Source organism: Haemaphysalis longicornis, unplaced genomic scaffold, assembly GCF_048455015.1.
Source record: "Haemaphysalis longicornis isolate Haplotype H1 unplaced genomic scaffold, Haemaphysalis longicornis Haplotype H1 scaffold_1, whole genome shotgun sequence".
Classification (NCBI taxonomy): Eukaryota; Metazoa; Arthropoda; class Arachnida; order Ixodida; family Ixodidae; genus Haemaphysalis; species Haemaphysalis longicornis.
In genome coordinates this window covers 412,341,365-412,363,633 of record NW_027526203.1, presented here as the reverse complement: position 1 = coordinate 412,363,633, position 22,269 = coordinate 412,341,365, and the positions used below count along the sequence as shown (strand labels likewise).

The following is a 22,269-nucleotide window of genomic DNA, read 5'->3' as shown; positions in this document are numbered from 1 at the left end:
CGTATTCACCGGCGTTTCCGTTCCTCGCGTAAAAATAATAATAATAATAAAAAAGCTGTCGCGCTGGCCAAGCCGGGTTTCAATACCATCCCTCAGGCGACCCGTCTATATTGTACCGAGAAGAAAAGGAAGTGGAGAGTGGCGCGAACTGCCATGGGCATCCTACACGATGAGGACGGCGATAAGGACGGTTGGCGTCATGGATCGAGCTGTCATGGCCGAATGGTAAATAAATCGCTTCTCTTTGTCAATAAATCGTTTCACCCTCAACCATGGTTCGTGTCATCTGCCCTGCCGTCTATCCACACGTCTATCCACCAGTCCGTTTATTCGTGGGTGCAGCACGTTTGAGATTTTTAAATAAAGCATTTAGTAAGAGAGCCACAGAAAGCATTTCGTGCTTTGAAAGCTAACAAAAATGCATCCTGCATGCGCGCTGCTGCAGCTCCTGCTTCCTTACGAAATGGCCTCTTCCCTTAGCGACTATTCCTTCCTCATTCCTTTGAAGGAAAATATTTTTGCTTACTTGCTACTCGGGGCTTGGTCGAGAAATTGTCACTCTCCCATAGATCGATGACATCGCATCTTTGAAGGTGGAAGCAATGTGATTATTCTCGCAGGCCTAACACGTAACAATTATGTACGTAACATGATTTAACATGTATAACATGTTAAACATGCCTCCTTGTAAAGGGGGGCCCGAACCCTTGTCAAGTGGACTAGTCTCCACTTATTGTTCGGGCCTCCTTCCAAATGTTCTTTGGAAAAATAAAGATGATTTGATTTGATTTGAACATCGATCACATTAAGGGTGCATACTCATAGAGGGCGAAATGAAGTGAGCACGTGGGCGGGAACGCAAATTTGCGGAGTTATCTCGATGAGCTTCACATAATAACGCCGATTATTTACAATGATCAAGGCGGTTATCGCACTAGATCAGTAAACGCCCCGGTTGATTGACTTCAATTGACCGAAATTTGTAATTTTGAACATATGAGTTAATATTTACGGGTTCCCGTCTCATTCGTTAATGACTATACTTTCTGCAGAAAATTTGGTGCCACGAGGCAAACACACCTGTCATCTTTTCGCCCTCTGTGTGCGGGAAACTTACAGCGCCAAATTCGTCATGTTCGCGCAATGCGGGCGAAATTACCGGATTGTCAGATAGTAGTGACTGGGACAAACGGCACGCGATTATAAACGACTGTCGTTTCTAAGTGGCGATTCCGTACACGCATCAGTACATTCGAGCCTACAAGGCGAGTAAGCGACCTTACGGCATCCTTGTGATAACGTTCAGGTGGCGGCGTCGGCGGGTCCCCGTGTCGATGGAGGTGGTGGCGACAATGACTATTGTTTGCGCTTCGCTTTTTGGGCCATCGATCACGTCGAAGATGACAGAAAGTGTCTTCAGCAATGGTCAGCGAAAAGGCCGGAAGTGATATCAACAGCTGGCAAATAAAAAAATCAAAGCCCCTATCTTGAGAGAAAGGCGGTTAAAACGCGAAGTTGCCTCGACCATCTCGGAATGGCGCAGTTGGATAGAAGTCGGCTTCATCACGCGAGGGACCCCAGGTTCGATTCCGATCACGGGAAGCGTTTTTTTTTTTTCTTAGGGCCCTTGATGTGCTTATCATCATCATCGCTTTGTGAAACCAATTGTCTGAAGTTGGCTTTCCTGCAATGCGTTTTGGTCGCCATCAGCGAGACACGGATTCTTACGCGGCTTCTTCGTTTCACGAACCCTACGTTTCCTTTGTGTGTGGATTGAAAGGATATTTGGTGTTTCGTGAAATTTGGGTTTTTGTGAGTTCATTTTAGTTTTTAAATTTTTACTTTTTTGTTTTTAGCTCACCGTGCGAGGGCACTGAATTAAGTATACCTTTGCGATTTTGTTACTCCTGTTGGAATTCCGCTTAATTTGACTCAAGACTACCATTACCTAATCCCTCTCCCCAATGGAAACCAAAATTCGCTAAAGCGTAACATGGCGTCTTTGTATCCCTTATACTTAAAATAAATGCGTGCTACCACCACCACCACCTCATTCGCCTCGCCTTAGAATATGCCGATGTATTCTGAGTCCCCACAAAAAAAACACCTAATAGGCAAGATTGAACAAATCCGGAAATTCCGCACAGCTGTTGTGTTTTTTAACTCTTATTATTCGCGGCATTAAAGTGTGACGGACCTCATTAGTAGAGGAAATCTTCCGCCGCTGTCTCAGCGGAGAATCATGTCTATATTAAATTTTTTTTACCTACTCTAGCACGGTCATTTTAAAATACCCCACGCTCAATTTTTTACAGGGCCCATTCAAATGTCTCCTCAGGACAAACCATAACAAAGTCATCGTTCGGTATGGTAGTCATGCCAACATACATCAGTATTCGCTGTTCCCAATGGCCATTTTTTATTGGAATCAATTGGCAGTCAATGCTGTGAATTGTTCCACGGTGGACTCATTTCTAAACTGTGTACAAGACAAATTTTTTCTGGAAATGTATCCCTATGTCAAGCACGCTGTACCCTCTGTGTGCCAATACGTTTTTCTTATTCTTATTTATGTTTTCATAGAGCGTTACTGTGTTTTCATTCTACTTATGTATCCACTGAAGTGTGTGAAGTATGTGCACATAAATAAATAAATAAATAAATAAATAAATAAATAAATAAATAAATAAATAAATAAATAAATAAATAAATAAATAAATAAATAATCATTTATTTATTCCTTGCTTTGGAGGGGGGGGTCCGGCGACGGACAATTATTTTCAGATTTGACTATAAATAGCCAAATTGTACGACTTTTTGCTCCGTTTGGTTGTTTTTCTACAGTTATTTTCATTTACACTATCTAAATGGCTAACAGTCATGTCTTCCCGAATTGCACCTTTTTGTGCAGATATTACGCATTGCAATGTCCGCGCTGGTGTACTCGGCAAAGAATGCTTACGCATTAATAAAGAGACAGAGAGAATGTGGATGTGCGCAACTTTTGCGCCATATTTATTGCAGTTTGTTTTACTGCTCTGTGATCAAACCTTGATTCCTCTCGTAGGCGTGTGCTGGAAAGGGAAACAGTGTATTCCTTTTTTTCGCTTCGTTGCTGTCGCTGATTGTATGTTTCATTTCTTTCCAGCCGATGGCGAACCTAAGTAGTAGAGGTAGCACCCTGGAAAACGTTGCGCATACGCTTTTGTAGCAACTGTACTTAAAAGCCAACTGCACGTGAACATGGCATTTGTTACACTGCATTCTTCCTCTTTGAAAAAATACCATCGGGTCCCGTCAATTAATTTTTGCAAGTTTACAGCTCTAGCAGTAAAGCACTAATTTGTTTCTAACAATATTAACAATATTAATTGCCAAAAGGACAGTGAAAGTGGGCATGATAGCAACATTGTAAATATCTTCCATTCACTGTAAAATCGTGCGTAATGAAAAGAATATAAATAGAACGATGTTGTCAGTTATGTGCAGAACAATAGAAACGGCATAGACGCCCAGCAAAGCAGCTAGGAAAAGAAAATAATTTCTTAATTCCTAAGCAGGCCCTAACGGCAGCCATCTTTATCGTGAAGAACGAAAACTAAAACTGCAAGGCGCGATGTCCAATTTCAGAAGACCTATTTTTTTTTTTTTTGCATCCACCCCAGCACATTCCAGATTAAGCAATAGACTAACTACCAAATGAGCTTCTAAGTACTTTTCTAAACAAAAAAAATCCCATTCTTGCTTCATGATTGAAGCGCTTCACAAACCTGCTACAAAACCCCATAAGATACAGTCTGCAATCCCCAGTAACCCACTTGCAGGGATGATAACTGAAAACTCCGCAGTAATGGCAACTCAAAGTGAATAGTGACTTTTGAATTACCTTGAAACTATTTCGCTGATCAGTGATCACCCAGACTCTTTAGTCAGAGACAACCGCATCTGCTACCACCCACGGTTTTATGAATGCTGTACGTCAAATGCTAGATCTAGTAATTTTAATGCGAGGTAGCTACCACTGTCTATTGATAACGAATGTTTATACATGGCTGTTCTCATATGAGAATGCTAATAGTCTGGTTAACTTCAATGGCGAGTGGCGAGGGTATATCAAATATCCCTGGAGTTTCTAGCGCGTAATGTGTGGCAGCAAAGCGTGTTAGCCCAATAATGTGGCTAGTGAAAATGCGAAGTTAGTGACAAGTTAATAATGGCCACAGGGAAGCGGTTAATACTTGTGCCCAATTATTGTATGGGATGAGCTTGTCTTCAAATGTGCAGTGTTTACTGAACGGCTCGTCTAGAGATAGCGATCTAGCAGATGACGGGCTAGTATGCTTCTCCTACCTAGGGAGTCTGATTGACTCGTAGCCCTCTACTACGGGGCGCCTCGTATACGTTATAAGCTAGATTTGCTTCAGCGCGTAAAGACCCAAATTGGAATTTTTCGAATCACTATTTCAAGGGCAGCCTTGCGGAGGCGATAATGAAATACTAATGCGCCAGTTGTAACGACACGCCACGTGTTTGTCCACCCATAGCCTCCGCGATCGGCATGGTCTACCATAGCAGTATTCCTTGCACCCTCCTGCGGGTTTACAAAAAATAAAACGGGCTTGCAGGATAGCGACACCACAGGGCGCGTTCTAATCTCAACCCTAGCCTCGAAGCTCAAGAACCTGATGGGCTGACATTTTTTTTTTCGTCTCATACCGACAGCCCGTCATCCCTGCTAGGAGGTTCGATTTCAATCACCCGGCGCGACCACTGAGGCCGCTATTGAAATGGTACCTTCACGATCACTGGCAGGGTACTGTCAATGTTCGCAGCCCCTTTTAATTAACCTTCTACGCTTCTCCGTGGCCGTCAAGTGGCAAGGGCATGTGGGAAGCACTGAGTAAGCTGCAAGGCTGTTGGCATGACTTTGCTCGTTACTCGACTGGTGTAAAGCTTTCGATTTCGACATTGATTGATTGATTGATTGATTCATTCATTCATTCATTCATTCATTCATTCATTCATTCATTCATTCATTCATTCATTCATTCATTCATTCGTTGACTGACTGACAAATTGATTGATTGATTGATTGATTGATTGATTGATTGACTGATTGACTGATTGATTGATTGATTGATTGATTGATTGATTGATTGATTGATTGATTGATTGATTGATTGATTGATTGATTGATTGAGGGGTTTAACGCGCCGACGCAACACAGGCGATGAGGCGCGCCGTAGTGGAGGGCTCCGGATTAATTTTGACCACGTGGGGATTTTAACGTGCACCGAAATCTCGAACACACGAGAGTTTTCGCTTTTCGCCTCCATCAGAAAAGCAGCCGCCGCGGCCGGGAATCGAACCCGCGTACTTGGGCTCAGCCGCACAACTGCATAGCCATTGAGCCACCATGGCGGGTTACTGTGGAACTTTAACCAGGGTGCTTTAACCAAGGTGTTTTCAATAAGCTACTGATACGGGAGACATGCCACGAGAGCAATGCATTAGGGGAGATTGCAAGATTTGCAGGATTGCAAGATTTGCCTAAGTTAAGGCTATCAATTACCTTGTTTCCTTGTGCTGTCTGCCTCCCCTGTCTGCCTCCCCTTTGGCCGGCACGCAGTGATATTTGGAGGGTGCCACCCCTAACTTCTACCACCGTAGTTCGCTTTCACACCACACGTGAACACGAATTTGCTTTGCATGTCTAGGGATCATCTACACGAAAATGTGCGTACCTATAAAACAAGGAAAACTATTTCCTGCGTGTGACACCTGGTGGCTGATCGCGATAGGGCATGGTGTCTTTTTGTGACCGATTGCACAATTGTTTTCGTACGGCGTATTCAAAGTCGACCTGAATTCTGACAATTATTTTAAAAAAATGTTCGCTCAGCAGATATACATATCGGGTCGATCGACTCTCGAACATTGAACTCTACCATATGTTATACTTCGTAGAGTTGAAGGACGGACAAACGAAATACAAACGCGTTCGGTCGTTCCTTCCTGTATACGTTTTCGCACACGTCAACGAAGTATGGAATACCTTCTAGGCCAATCCGTTACGCTACTCAATCACGTAGTACACATTGTGATTGTTGTGCGCGGCTGACGACGCGGCCCCCTACTTGAAAGCACGGCGTTGCTGGCTAACTCTTGCAGATGCATGAAAGCCAGAAAGAATGCAGGTCGCTCGTCGTACCAGGGTTTGGTGCCAGGCAGGCAGGTGCCGCGTACGGGTGGTTACACAGCCCAAGCTGCCTGTCGAACACCGTGCCGGGGGCGCAGCGCAGCCGGTAGGCGCGGCACGAGGCGCAGCTGAAGAAGCCGCAGCAGTCCCCCGGGTCCGGGAACAGGCCGGAGGGGCGCCAGCAGGGGCTGCCATGACAGGCACCGTCGTCCACTGGAACAACCTGCTGCAGGCGCAAAACGATGCCTATAGACAGTGATTATTATAATGTTCGTTTCTTGCTGTATTCTCTCTCTCTCTTTTCATTAACGACGTATCTACCTCTATTAAGAGCTCGTTTTTCCTTTTGTATGCTGACGATATAAAGGTTTACAAAATAATTAGTTGCCCAGAGGACTGCCTCGCCCTTCAACATGACATCTCATCTTTCGCGCGCTGGTGTGCTGAGCAAGGATTAATTCGTAACTCTAATAAAACCAAAGTTATCACCTACAGCCGGAAAAAAACACCCCTTCAAATTCTCTTACGCGCTCAATAATGCTCGTCTGTCAAAGGTTTCCGAGGTTAGAGACCTTGGAGTTCTCTTGGAGTTCGACAGTTCCCTTAGTTTCACTCCCCATATACGACAGATGGTCGGGAGGGCCCTCCGCTCTCTGGGTGCGGTGTGCAGGTTTACAAGAGATTTTTCTCCTGTTCCTTTTTTAAAGCTTTACTCATCAGTTTGCCTCCCCCAATTAGAATACTCATCGGTCGTTTGGAATGGAACCTGCCAGTCCAACCACCAGTATCTTGAACGAGTGCAGAAAAAATTCCTGTCAATATATAAACACCGGCTAGGACGTAGTTCTGTTTCGTCCTCTAGTCAACATCAGCTACCTAAGCTTATTTCCTTGAGTTCTAGGCGTGATCGAGCTGATCTTCTTTTTCTGCACAAGCTACTACACGGAGTCATTTCCTGCCCAGGACTTCTGTCTCAGCTTATGCTCCGAGTTCCCCAGAAGTGCACGCGATCGCGCTATCCATTCCATACTGGTGCAACTAGTAGTCGTCACTCACCTATCCACCGACTGCAAAGCCTGTACAACTTTCTTGGCGACAAATGGGATGTTTTTAATCGCTCCCTGGCCCAGTTTCGTGCAGGGCTGAGTAGGGCTGTTTGTAGCTAACAGTATATGTCTTACTCCGTTCACATAATCTTGCTATGCCACCTTCCTTTGTTTGCTCGTTACTGCATTTTATTCAACTTCTCGTTTGTATAGCTTTTATCCTTACCTCACTATCTTCTAATTGGCTGTATGTTCACTTAACTAGTACATTATTTGTGGCTAACTCTTCCGTCCATAGAGTGTGATATCATTGTTATTACCGTTCTTTGTGCTTATATTAGTGTAGCGTACTTTTAGTGGTACGTGTTGTATGTATCATGTCATTTTGTTTGTTTTTATGTTTGTTAATGTACCAGCGCTAAGACATCACCGTCGTTCCTGGGCACTGAAAATAAATTTATTATTATTATTATTATTATTATTATTATTATTATTATTATTATTATTATTATTATTATTATTATTTCTAAAGAACACGTTAGCCTGCTTAATTCCGATGGTGAAGAGGTTGAGGATGTTGCCACCAGTTTTGCTCAGTACTTTCATTCTGTCTTCCAACTGCCAGATGACAACGACGAACGCCTATCGTTTAATAACTCTAATTTTAATACACTTATGTTCGATGAAAAACTTGTCAATGATAGCCTTCAACGGATGAAACCATCATTTTCCTGTGGTGCAGATGGAATTCCAGCAGCCCTCATGAAGGCCTACGGCAACATTTTTGTGCCTGTCTTAACTTCCATTTATAATGACTGCTTACTTTTCGGCAAATTTCCTCGTGCATGGAAGATCGCTCGAAGTTTTCCAATATTTAAGTCTGGTGATAAGTCAGCCGTTTCTAACTATCGCCCGATCTCACTCCTTTGTGTCGCCTCAAAACTTTTTGAGTCACCTCTGCACAAAGTTCTGGCTGCCTGTTTCAAGAACGTTGTGATACCAAATCAGCACGGCTTTTTCTCGGGACGATCGACGGTCACAAATCTTGCAAGCTTCATGACACAGGCTTCAGCTGCAGTTTGTGAAAACGGCCAGTTGGACGTTATTTATTTTGACCTCAGTAAGGGTTTGATGTGGTGAACCATCAGTTATTAATTAACAAGCTTGCTACGTCCGGTGTAGACGCAAGCCTTGTTGCCTTGTTGTCCAACTATCTCCTTGACCGGTCCTTTTATGTAGATGTAAACTACAAAAAGTCTAGTGTTTACCCTGCAACAAGTGGTGTACCTCAGGGTTCCGTGCTGGGTCCATTATTGTTTTCTATCTTTATCAATGATGTGTCAACAGTGGTAACAAACTCTTCGTTTCTTCTCTATGCTGATGATGTCAAACTATTTAGGCACATTAGCGGTGTTCAGGACTGCTGTGCCTTGCAGAGGGATGTGTCGGAATTATCGGTCTGGTGCAGGAAAAACTGCCTAATTTTAAACCCCGCTAAAACAAAGGTTGTCACCTACAGCCGGAAAACCCACTGTCTGCTGTTTTCCTACAGTATTGAGGGAGCTCCTCTGCAAAGGGTTGAGGAGATTAGGGACCTAGGGGTGCTTTTCGACAGTACCCTCTCTTTTTCTCCTCATATTAGGCTCATCACCCAGCGAGCGCTCCGAAGTCTTGGGAATGTGTGTCGGATTACAAAGGAATTCTCTTCTGCAGATCCATTTCTAATGCTATACAATGCAATATGTATACCACAGTTAGAATATGCTTCTGTTGCCTGGAACGGCATCTCCAAATCTAGTAGTGAATTAATAGAACGTGTGCAGAAGAAGTTTTTATCCATATTTAAGCACCGTTATCACAATCACAGTTTTCGTCCTGATTCTGACTTACCCATAGTTCGTTCCATCCCTTCCTTGAACTGCGGTCGTATGCGTGCAAACCTTACATTTCTTCACAAAATTGTTCATGGTGGCCTTTCTTGCGCAGACCTGCTTAACTGTTTAGAGTTTAGTGTACCACAAAGGCCCATCAGGTCGCATCGCCCGTTCTTGACCGCTGCGCGCAACTCCAATCATTCTCCTATGCGCAGAATACAGAATTGTTACAACCGCTTCTTTGAACGCCTTGACATCTTTCAGAAATCCTTCACAATTTACCGTACAGCGCTGTTGAATACAGTATGTTAAACATCTACGATATATCTGTCGTTCTTTTTTTTTTTGGAATTTGGTCTCTCTGCGGTTGTGTCTATCCAACTGATAGTTGCCTATTTTTGAAACTGTTTACTGTCATTTGTTCGTCTTATCATTTGTCTCTACACTCTTGCCGTTGTTTTTGTTGTATTACTGTCAAACTTTGTTGATCTGCCTGTCGTGTGGCCTTTACGACAGGCAGGGCAATATAGGCATCTTCTTTTTCTATTTTTTTAAGTGCGAATGCACTTCTTAAGCGAGCCTGAAGCGTCCGCCGCCGTCCGCATAGCAACAGCTGCGGGTGCGCGCGCTCCTCGTCTTCCTTGGCAACGGGGGGAGATGGGCGCGCGCTGCCTGGCCGCTGACATGGCACATACCCACGTGGGGGATTGGCCAGGAATCTCCTCGTCTTCCTTGGCAACAGGGGGAGATGGGCGCGCGCTGCCTGGCCGCTGACATGGCACATACCCACGTGGGGGATTGGCCAAGAATCGGGCGTGAGAAGGGCTAATGCACCCGCTTAAAGGAGTACTGACACGAAATTTCAAAGCTGAGATCCGCTCTAGCAATCAAGTACAACGACAACACAAATAGGTGTCTGTGAATAAATGCATCTTTCTTTCTTTGTAGTTGTGTGTGTGTGTATGATCTCTCTTTCGCGAACATTACCGAACCGCGCAAATTCAACTCGTGCATTCGCACTTTCACATTCTTCCCCTCGGGGAAATGCGGGGAATTTTTTATCTGCACCCAGGCTCCGCCTGTGCTTTATTTCTGTCATTTTCACTACTTCAATTTGTGTGTGTCTTGTCGCTTGTTTGTTTCTTGCTATATGTTTCTTGTATTTTGTTTTTATGTAACTATCAGTGCGCCAGCACTCAGGCCTCTGGCTGTTCCTGGGCACGTAAATAAACATGATTGATTGATTGATTGATTGATTGATTGATTGATTGATTGATTGATTGATTGATTGATTGATTGATTGATTGATTGATTGATTATTATGGCGACAACGACAACGACGATGGCGGCGTCATCGGAGGTGAAGCCACGACGTGGGCGCTTAGGAGGATTGGAATCGAAAATCGACCGTAGTGCTAACAATGTCTTACTTGAAATTTACTCAAAATGCGTGCAATTACTTGGGATTTGCTTGGAATCACTTGAAGAAAATTAGAAAATTGCTACGCCCGTTTAAAATCTTTGTTCATGGTAACTGGTACATCTGTATATGCCCCGAGCGACCGCATGCTCTCAAAACGTAAGGGTTCCGAAAGCATAAAGCGGACTATATTATTGCGAACAACATATCCACCGTCACGAATAGATGAAGGAGGCTCTCTGACATGTGCGAATCTGCCATTGTGCCGAATGTATACCTTACCGAATGACAGAGGAATTTCTTGTGAAGCCACAACTGCAGACTTCACAAAGCATCCCAGGTGGCGATGCTCTGTCACTCTTATTTTTGCCTTTTATTCCATCGGCTGATGCGGGAACAAAACCTCTCAGGGTGAGAGAGGAAACGCCCCGGATGCTTTGTATTTCGAGGCAACATTCTTCAGGTTCTGGGAGAAAGAAGAAGAAGATCACCAGCTCCGACACACTTCTCTAGAGCTAAGCATTGGTCAAAGAATAGTTGTGTAAACGCGTTATCAGTGCGATTTCTGCAGTGCCATCAGATTGAACCATGTGAACGAGTACGACACCCGGCGACGCTAAACTTACGCTGGTAAGCGCGACTTTCCCGAATTGAGAAGCACTCTTCAGATCGTGCGGACTAAGCCTAACGCTGGCTTAGGGTCAGGCCCCGCCTGGGGCAGACGACGCGGCCCCTGCGTGCGTGGGGAATAACAATCAAGACATGGCAGAAGAAGACAACCAAATGCAACACGACGACATTGAGGAAAACCAGGATTCCCCGGCGGTAGGCGAGTGGATCATGCACGTCTCGAAGGCGCATCGCCGAAGAGACCGACGACAGCTAATTCTGATCAACCGGCAGCCGCCGCCTTCCTCGCCCCAGGAAGAGAAACCAAGACCCTCAAGGACAAAGCGAGAACCCATACCAGTGCCTCTTCCCCTGGACGATTACAAATTAGTTAACCGGCCGCGAAACGGACTCAACGTGGACAAGCTCGCACCGTCTGAATTGTCGCTGGCTCTGCTACAGGCCACCAACACAACGTGGCGGCAAGCAAACTTCAAACTACGGGTCGGCCAGAACCAAAACACGGCAACCGTCAGCACTCCGGCCAAAGAAGTGGTGGAGAAGTTGTTCCGAATGACCAAGATCATGATCGAAGGAACAGAACATCTTGTGGAATTGTACGGGATAGCCCCGACGACGCTGTGAAGGGAGTTATTCAAGGCGTGCCAACGTGACTGACTATCCAAGAGATCGAGGAGAATATACTTCAGGACGGATTCGAAATCTACACGGCGAGGCGAATGGGAAACGACTCGACCACCGCCCTTTTAACGTTCTCGGGGCCCGAAGTGCCGCACTACGTCTGGCTGTATGGAGCGGAGTATCAGTGCACCCTGCACAAGAAGACCGTGGCCGTCTACGAGATATGCTACGAAGTGGGTCACCGTAGCACTGCTTGCCCACAGCCAGGAACACAAGCTTGCCGCGGGTGCGGCTTACGAGACCCGGCCCCAGACCACCCCTGCGTGGCCAAGTGCACGCTGTGCGGAGAAGATCACATCACGGGTGCCAAAGGTTGCCCAGAACGATACCTGACGCCGTACGTCATCAGGCAGAGACAGCGCCAGTAACAGCGCCGGACGGAGTCGACTCGAGACGAGACCCCAAGCCGGGGGCAGAGGGACCGGTCGGCAACGCCAAGCAGGGGTGGGAGTAGCAGCTCCAGGCATCCCACCATGGACGGTATCCGCCGGAGGAGCCGGCAATCAAGATCAAGCTCGAGAATCAACGCAGCCGAACATAATCCCCACCACTCTCGAAGCAAGTCGGCTACCCCCCCCCCCCCCCCCCCACAAGATCAGAACGAGCCCAAACAAGTAAGCTAGGCCCAACGGGTCTCTCCCACAGCTCATTCCCACACTACCCCTCCAACACCCCCAACCTTACCCCCAAAACCCCACTTCTTGTGTGGATTGCAAGCATCTGTCTCAACTACGTGAGCAACAAAACACACTAATAGCGTCACTCAAGGCTCGCTTAGATATACTTGAGCAAACACAGGCAACACCCAATGAAAAACGCAAGAAACCGAATCCGGCCACAACAGAGGCCCCTCCCTCTCCTCCTGTGACGAAAACACAACCGCCACCAACACCTCAGTTCCAAGACATGTTTTCTGAATTAGCTAGTCGGTTGACTTCCATCACCCAAGAACTCCAAAACATCCGCCAAGAAAATCAGTTGCTACAGCAATAATTCCGGTCCCTACGTTCCGATCACACTTCCCTCCGACAGGAAATTACCACCGGCGGTAATTCTACCGATCACAATTATGAACTGGGAACCACACGTCAAGAGAGGTCTTCTACAGGGCCCATCAGAGCCCATAGCCGAAGAGTCCCATACTCACGCACTCCTGACAACTGCATCACCGCATCTCTTCCAGATGGCAGGGACCCAGACTAATATTACGACCATCCTTCAGCGGAACTGGCACGGTCTTAAACAAAAAAGAGCTGCCTTAAATCAGTTCATTAACACTCTTGACCCAAAACCGGCGGTTATCGCCTTGCAGGAGGCTAATTCATCTGTCAAAATACCTGTCCACGTCCCTTATGGTTCCATTGACACGTTCCCTACGCTCACTCTGGTGCATAAAACAATCTCAGCAATTCATCACGTCACCCCACAACGGGGATGCAATCAAGTTCTAATCGAGCTCCTCTCCCCCTTCGACTAAAACTAAGTCTAGCCATTTCATCCTGAATGTATATTGTCGCCCTTCTCAAAAGACAGTTGATATCGTCACCACTATAAGAGATACAAATCTCCTTGTGAATGGCAGACAATTGATCATAGCGGGCGACTTCAACGCCGCCCACCCGCAGTTGGGTTACACGTACAAAACAAAAAGAGGCACCCTGCTGGCCCAGGCAGCAAAGATTTTCAGCTTATCTCGCTCAATCACCCGTATTCACCCACCCGTACGGGCACAAGTACTGCCAGGGACGCAACTCCCGACTTACCTTTTTTAGCCGGGAATCTCGATGTCATCTGGACTTCAACTCATAAAAATTTGGGCTCTGATCACGACATTGTTCAACTCACCATCCGAAATAAGCATTACAACGCCAAAATAGCTGTGGCCCGTATTACTAATTGAGACGCCTTCCGAAAGGCTACATCCTCCCGCTAAATTAATATCACTCAACCCCTTATCGCTTGGATTGACGACCTCGTCCAAACAGTACGGGCGCACACCTAAAGCATCGCCATGTCCTATCAAACACCCAGCGTCGACCCCAAACTCCTTCACATTTGGGAAGCCCGTCGGAGCCTCACTGAGCGATGGAAACGCCAACGCCACAATCGCCGACTTCGCCATAAAATTGCCGCACTAAATCAAACTGCCACTGAATATGCCAAACAACTATCGAAAGAAAATTGGCTTCAACTATGCGATAGTCTTCAAGGGACTCTAACCACACGTAATACTTGGCGCTTACTTAGACATCTCATCGACCCCCTAACTAGCAAGAGTGAATCCCAACGAAGCATGATTTGGACCATGCATTCGTTTCAAGGTTCCCCAAAAGCCCTTCTACAAACCTTAACAGATCGATACCTCAACACCAGCAAGAACTTTTTCCCGTCCCCATACACAGGACTGCCGAATGACCTACTTGACAGGGACTTTCACATTTACGAATTGGAATCAGCTCTCTCAGAATGCAAGAAGAATGACGCTCCCGGACCAGACCAAGTAACTTACAGACTTCTGGCAAACCTGGACGGCAACTCCCTAGATCATCTACTTCACCACATTAATACCCACTGGTTATCTGGTCGCCTTCCTCCCCAATGGAAAACTGCGGAGATACGCTTCATACCTAAGCCCAACAAGTCACCTGGACAACTTGTGCCCGATATCCCTCACATTATGTGTGGGTAAGCTGGTAGAACGGCTTATACTGAGACGTCTTCAACCATTTCTGGAGGACAGAGGCCTATTCCCCAATACAATGTATGAGTTATGCAAACACCTCAGTACCCACGACATCCTCCTCCGTTTGAAGGAAGAAGTCTTGGCGCCGGCTACCCGTAATTCTCCGAGGACCATCCTTGCACTTGACCTTAAGGGCGCCTTCGATAACGTTTTACATTCAGCTATTCTCTCCCGGCTCAATCAGACTGGATGTGGCCATCGCGTCTACTCCTACATTTCAGATTTTTGAACCCAACGCCAGGCTATCCTGAAAGTTGGTGACCTCACGTCGGATCCTATATTACTTCGTGATCGAGGAACGCCGCAAGGTTCCGTATTGTCCCCACTTCTGTTCAATCTGGCCTTACTCGACTTGCCCAAACAACTGGATGTCATCCCCAAGATACATCATGCTCTATATGCAGATGATATCATCATATTGTCACGAAGACAAGGACGATGCAGTTGTGTTGAATGAGAAACACGTTTATTGGAGCGAACTTGTGCTCCCATAACAACTCAAAAGAATACAGAGGCGGCGAAGCAGCGGTCAACAAAGTGACTTGCACAGGCGAGTGTCGTCGAAACGAATGCCCCGGCGTCCGCACTGCAGGCTTTTTATCTTTTGGCGCGCGTGGTTCTCGAATCGTCGATTCGCATCGAGAACATAGTAGATCCAAGAAGATTATTCTGGGCTGTTCACGTTAGATCGGAATGCTCTCCCTATCACAACAGATAACACATGCGGCACAGAAAGAAAGAATGGAACACGCGCTTCCCTTGGCGCAGAGATAACACAGACCGGCGCAGCCGGGCGGTAAAAGCAAAACACAAATAAACAAACCCAATGTATGGTTCGCGGCAATATGAACATATAGGAAACATACAAGATGCGCTCCTAGAAGCCACGGACATTGTGCAGTCTTACGCATTGTCAGTGGGTCGTCAATGCACACCTTATAAGTCAGAATTAATAATTGTGCGCAATCACCCACCTGCTCAAACTATTGAGTCCATTTCCTTACATTTGGACGGCCAGGACATCAAACCCAGCTTTTCAATCAAAATTCTCGGTCTCACCACACAAGCAAATACGCGGAACGATCTGACCTTATCCATGTTATCCAAGACATTCACTCAAGTTACGCACATGCTCCGACGCATCTCTAACCGCGATCGGAGTCTGAAAGAACAAGAATGATTAGACTGATTCGAGCACTTCTGATCTCTAGAGTTACATACGTTGCTTCATACCTCTGCCTCACGAAAGGAGACGTGGACGCCCTTGACAAGCTCATACGCAAGGCATTCAAACAAGCATTGGGCCTGCCTATGAACAACTCTACTCAGCGGCTTCTACAACTGGGGCTTCGTAATACTGTTTCAGAATTAATTGAAGGCCACCTTGCCAGCCAACGTGTCCGGCTCACTCAAACACCTGCGGGCCTTGGTTTACTCAAACGCCTACGACTCGCGCACCCAGCATCTCCTCCTGCTCTTCTTGTCCTCCCCGAGGCTTGGAGATCTGCTGTACGGGTTCGCCCAATACCGAAGAACATGCACCCTGATCTCCACCCGGGCAGACGACAAGCACGGAGTCAAGCCTACGAAAGCATCTATGGGAACCGTCTGGAAGTAGCGTATACAGACGCTAGCTCGTATCCAGGCGGGCAGCACAAGGTTGCAACCGTCACAACCAAATCGGCCCTTGTAACCTGTGCTTCAATTAACACGACATCCACGCAGATTGCCGAGGAACTGGTGATCGCACTCGCACTTATTCACACCAAAAGCGCGGTCATTTTAACCGACTCCCAAGCTGCCTGTCGGAGCTTCTTGGCGGGGAGGGTGGCCCCACCAACTTTCCGCCTCCTCTCGTAACATCAGCCACAAAGAAACGTCGCCCTCGTCTGGACACCCGCCCACTGTACATTGACGGGCAATGATTTTGCCCATCATCAAGCCTGCGCACTCTCCTCCCACGCCCCAGAAGAACAAGCGGAGTCCACACCACTGGTTACATTTCAGGACATTACACAGTATTATCGACTCGACAGACAATTCCCTCAACCTCACCCCAAGCTGTCCAAATCAGAAGAAACGACTCTTCGTCGCATCCAAACGAACACCTTCGTCCATCCAATTCGCTTTCACCACATGTTTCCCACTCAATTTCCCGCCCGATGCGCTTTTTGCTCTAAGCCTGGCACACTTGTCCACATTTTATTAGAGTGTGCGCATAACCCTGACCTCCCACCCTTTCCTTCCCCCTCCCCCTCCATGAGCTGTGGGAGAACCTGATTACCAGCGACCACCTGGACGTCCAGCAACTACTGGCATCTAGGGCGTCGGTCGCCCGGTCATCCCTTGGATTCCCGGACTAGGGAACCACTCCTACTTTATAAGGCTCATTAAAGTTTCATACTACTACTACTACTTCAGGTTCTGGGCACTCAATCGGTGTGACGCACAACTTCCGGTAGTACCTTTTTTTTCTGGTTCAATCGTTGTACCTACTTTCTCACACTGCTTTGCGCATAAACTCTAGTGGAGAAAGACCCGAGATGTCTAATCACCTGAGTATCCCAAATTTCTCGCACGGAGACTTAACAGTATTCACTCCGCCCGCGGAAAGATGATTGCGTGCACAGAAGGAGAAATTCTAGCTACCGTCCTAGCTTTTAGAACTGACATCACTTCTATAAAACTAAAAAAAGTGAAAATTAATAGAGTAACTGCACGTTTTTATTTAACTGTTGGCCCATTCTGCGTACTGCCTTATGTAGTCAGGTATTTCAAAAATTACTTGAAATTTGGCTTGTCAAGTATACTAAACTTAGAAATTCAGTGCCCTTCCACTCTGTGAAGGGTGACCAGCGTAGCTGGGCGCAGACAAAGAATTGCACGGAATAACCATGTAGTATATAAAAACTCGGCGTGATGGTAGGGTCGGGCAATTTCAGCATTTTTCTTACCCGCCGCGGTGGCTCAGTGGCTAAGACGTTGCGCTGCTCTGCACGAGGTCACGGAATCGATTCCCGGCCGTGGCGGCCGCTTTTCTGATGGAGGCGAAAAGCAAAAACGCACGTGTGTACGAGATTTCGGCGCCCGTTAAAGATCCCCAGGTCGTCAAAATTAATCTGGAGCTCTTCACTAGGCGCGCCTCATCGCCTGCGTTGCGTCGGCGCATTAAACCCTACAATCATCATCAATTTCAGTATTTTTTTAGATACCTACATTACATTGAGATGTTCAGAGCATTTACCAGAAAGCTGCATTTTCCGCAAGATTCAACTTTGTCGACGCGACTCAATTGTGACGCCTGGTTTCGGCTTCCCGCGCTTGAAACTCGCGATTTGCGCGTGGACGGCGTTGCCATTCTCTGGCGAGCTCCCGCTGCCGCTCGCCCCGTGCGGAATGCATGGGGCAAAAAGACACGCGCCGAAATATATACCCCTCCACGCCCGGCGCACGCTGCTGCTGGTGCTGATTGATGATTGCTAGTGGTATCCCCTTTGTAGCGGGGTGATGACGTGTTATCACACACACGCAAAAAAAAAAAAAAAAAAAAACTAATGTACCTATGTTTTATACTCTTAGTTTAATACTAGCGCTGCTTTTAGGGCAGGCACAAAGTAGTTTTTTTTTTTTGTTACAGGTGGTAGCTGTCCTACGCAATATTCCCCCCTCCGCTTTTCGGACACCAGCTTTCTAATCTTCTTTTCGCCGCCTCGACAGCCTTTAAGTTAACTGAGACTGTGCTACCCTTAAATCCCAGGGTTTCTGGAAGCTGAATATTTCCCTCATGTAGATTTGGATGGATACACTCGCGTTCTAACACCATGTGCCGCATAGTTTCTATTTCTTTTCCGCAGGTCACGCATATACCCCATGATTTTTTTTACACTTCCCCACATAACTCTTAGTTCTCAGGCAACCTGCTCTAGCCTCAAAAACCAAAGCACTGCCCTTGGAATTATTATAGAAATTTTCCTTTCTGTTGTCCAATTTCTCAGCCCTGTACATCTCTAACGACGTTTTAGTTTCCATGTTTTCTCCCCATTTATTCGTTTCTATGTCTGCCTTGCCTCTTTTTTGGTTACCTTGGCTGTCTTGGATTCTCCACTGTTCTTTCCGTATTTCATCGTTTGTCTTCTAGTCTTCCTTATCCACGGCGTGTCCACGCTTTTGATGTATAGGTACCTAAAAACTTTAGCTGCTTATTTACGTTGATCCATTGCTCTCAACCTCCCCTCAAAACATATTTTAATCTGCGCTTCTCGAACTGCGGGGACTACCCTAGCATCTATCAACTTTTGTACATGTACACAGAACCCTAACCTTCCACCCATACCCAATCCTACACCCACTTCATGGGAAAGGAGGCTGGCCGACTCTAGCGCGGAAGTGCAAAGGACACTCATTAAACGCGCAGAGAAGGCCCTGTCGGCTATCCCGGGAGCTCCGGACTAGGGGATCCTTGCGAAAATAAAATTATTTTCTTCTAGCGGATGACCCCCAGGTCCGTTACACTGACGTCGCCTATGACTCCTGCGCTCGACGCACAACTTTGGTCACCCTAAATCACGCTGGCCGAATCTCCACGGCTGTCACCACGCACACCAACAAAATACAGACGGCAGAAGCTCTGGCAATCGTCTTCGCAGCCACCACCCATGCCAAGCATCCGCACATCACTGTAGTCTCCGACTCACAGCAGGCATGCCGCCTCTACCAGGCAGGTCTAGCCCCACCCCAGGCCATTCCACTCCTCCAGCGTCTACCTGACGAGACCACCATTACGATCGTCTGGACTCCCGGACACTCCGGCCTTCCGGGGAATGAAGCGGCCCACGCCGCCGCCCGAGCTCTGCACTTCCGGGCATTCTCCACCGATGGTCAAGTGATCCCATCACCCCGCACGAACGACGACCTCCTCCAAATTCCTCTTGATAACACGTACAATGCCCTTCTGTCCCACTACACCCTTACCCGCCAAGTCTACCCCCCTCCACACCACTCCCTAACCAACCAGCAAGCCATAATCTATCGTCGCCTTCAGACCGGTACCTTTTACAACCACGTCATCCTCCACCAGATCGCACCCACTATCTACCCCCGTCAATGCCAACACTGCGACACCCCACTCACCACATTCCACCTCGTATACTCCTGTCCCCACTCCCCTAACCCACCCCCCTTCCCCACCCCGGAGCAGTGGGAGACTGAGCTGACCAGCCCGGACCCGGCCCGCCAGAGGGCCGTGGTTTCTCGGGCCATTGAGTCGGCCCGGTCGAGAGGCATCCTGGACTAGGGACGCTTCACCACCACCCTTTCCCCTTTCCCTTTTGCTCCAATAAACGTTTACTACTACTACTACTATTCTTCGATTGGACTTGGGCGCCCTCTGGCAGTGTGTGAGGAAACCTGTCCATGCGTGACACCGCCGGACAGGCGACAAGGCTCGAGTTTGAACGCTGCGCTGTTAATATTCTATCGCCATGCATATTTTTTTTTTTTTGCAAAATATATTGTACTGGCTTCGCTTTGTTATGTCTACGTAAATAACTCGAGAAAATAATTGCTGAAGACTTTACCAAAGTCTTCGACACGATAACCCACCATGATCTTTTCATGAAACTTGATGCAATAGGTATCGTGCACTGTTATTTATAAGAAAAGTCAATTACTCAATATAATTAGGGTTATTAGTCTGTCCGATATTAACTCGACATCCAAGATAAGCGGTATCAGTTCTCCGGGGTTACACATTCTCGACCCACTTCCCACATAATTTATGTAAATGACCTGCCAACTTCCCTTACACTTTACAATGAATATAACGGGCCGATGATACGACTATTGTTAATGCTGATAAAAGTTCCCAGTCACTGACATTTAAACTAAACTCCATCCAACCTGACAATCGTGATGGCTTGGTGCCTTTATAATAAATTATTTCCGATAACAAATGAAACCCCGTAGAACCAAGTTTGTTGTTTTTAACTACCATTAACGTGTACAAAGCTATATTATGCCTATACGACTGAATCACCTTGCAATCGAAGCGCATGATGAGGCTACATTTTGGTGGTTAGACTGGGCGGTCATTTCGAATTTCCCTAAAGAATTGCTTACGGCATATGTGTTCTATCCAGGGCCCACCACAAACTTTCTCAGCCTACCTTATTTTTTTTTACCAGGCTTTTATTTTATTTATTTATTTATTTATTTATTTATTTATTTATTTATTTATTTATTTATTTATTTATTTATTTATTTATTTATTTATTTATTTATTTATTTATTTATTTATTTATTTATTTATTTATTTTTATTTATTTATTTATTTATTTATTTATTTATTTATTTATTTATTTATTTATTTATTTATTTATTTATTTATTTATTTATTTATTTATTTATTTATTTATTTATTTATTTATTTATTTATTTATTTATTTATTTATTTATTTATTTATTTATTTATTTATTTATTTATTTATTTATTTATTTATTTATTTATTTATTTATTTATTTATTTATTTATTTATTTATTTATTTATTTATTTATTTATTTATTTATTTATTTATTTATTTATTTATTTATTTATTTATTTATTTATTTATTTATTTATTTATTTATTTATTTATTTATTTATTTATTTATTTATTTATTTATTTATTTATTTATTTATTTATTTATTTATTTATTTATTTATTTATTTATTTATTTATTTATTTATTTATTTATTTATTTATTTATTTATTTATTTATTTATTTATTTATTTATTTATTTATTTATTTATTTATTTATTTATTTATTTATTTATTTATTTATTTATTTATTTATTTATTTATTTATTTATTTATTTATTTATTTATTTATTTATTTATTTATTTATTTATTTATTTATTTATTTATTTATTTATTTATTTATTTATTTATTTATTTATTTATTTATTTATTTATTTATTTATTTATTTATTTATTTATGACATACTGTGGACACTAGGTCCAAGCAGGGTGGGCGATACAAGTGCACACAATTCAACAGTCATACGCCACTTTATGACAGCACATTTCTGGTGGCTAGGTCATTCCACTCAATGATGGTGCGTGGAAAAAAAGACTTGAAAAGGTTAGTTTGTGCAAAGTGAGGAGTTAGCGCGTGGGGTTGGTGGTGCCGGGTAACTCTTGTTGTTAAGGGTGATACAACCAGTCAAGGGTCGAGTGCTAATTTGTTACCTACGAGCAGGGCAAGAAAATCAACTCTGAATTGCTTTCTTCGAATTTTGAATTTATTCGATCGAATTTATTCATCCACCCATTAATTATTGTAAATATCAGCTTTAAATATTAACTGTCCCTAACCTTGTCTGACTTAGAACTACGCTAAACTAATCAATTAGAATATTTACCTGCAGTCCGTATTACAGCGAACACAAACCCCTCAGCCACTATTACAAGCCAACGTCTTAACAGTCTATAACCTTTTAAAATACAGTCTGAGCATACTATTATTCAGAAAAGTCAACAATCAGCTTCCACCATTTATAATTTTATTTAGCCGGTCGTGCACTGTACCACCAACAATCAAAAATCAAAATTCAAAAGGAGACTAAAAAATACTATCATAACTATTGCACACTCTGCGTAGTGCCCCACGCAGCAGGGACATGTGAGATCATTGTA

At 44.9% G+C, this 22,269-nt stretch overlaps 1 protein-coding gene across 1 annotated transcript; it reads right to left on the bottom strand.

Annotated features, from left to right (window-relative positions):
- Positions 1-3,024: 3,024 nt before the first annotated feature.
- LOC144161507 (endochitinase-like) lies at positions 3,025-6,819 on the bottom strand. The gene is made up of 3 exons (XM_077692172.1): positions 6,772-6,819; positions 6,212-6,422; positions 3,025-3,181 (listed from the first exon to the last, which is right to left on the bottom strand). The coding sequence occupies exons 1-3, from the start codon at positions 6,817-6,819 to the stop codon at positions 3,135-3,137; spliced, it is 306 nt and encodes a 101-aa protein (XP_077548298.1). The 3' UTR covers positions 3,025-3,134.
- Between the last annotated feature and the right edge of the window lie 15,450 nt (positions 6,820-22,269).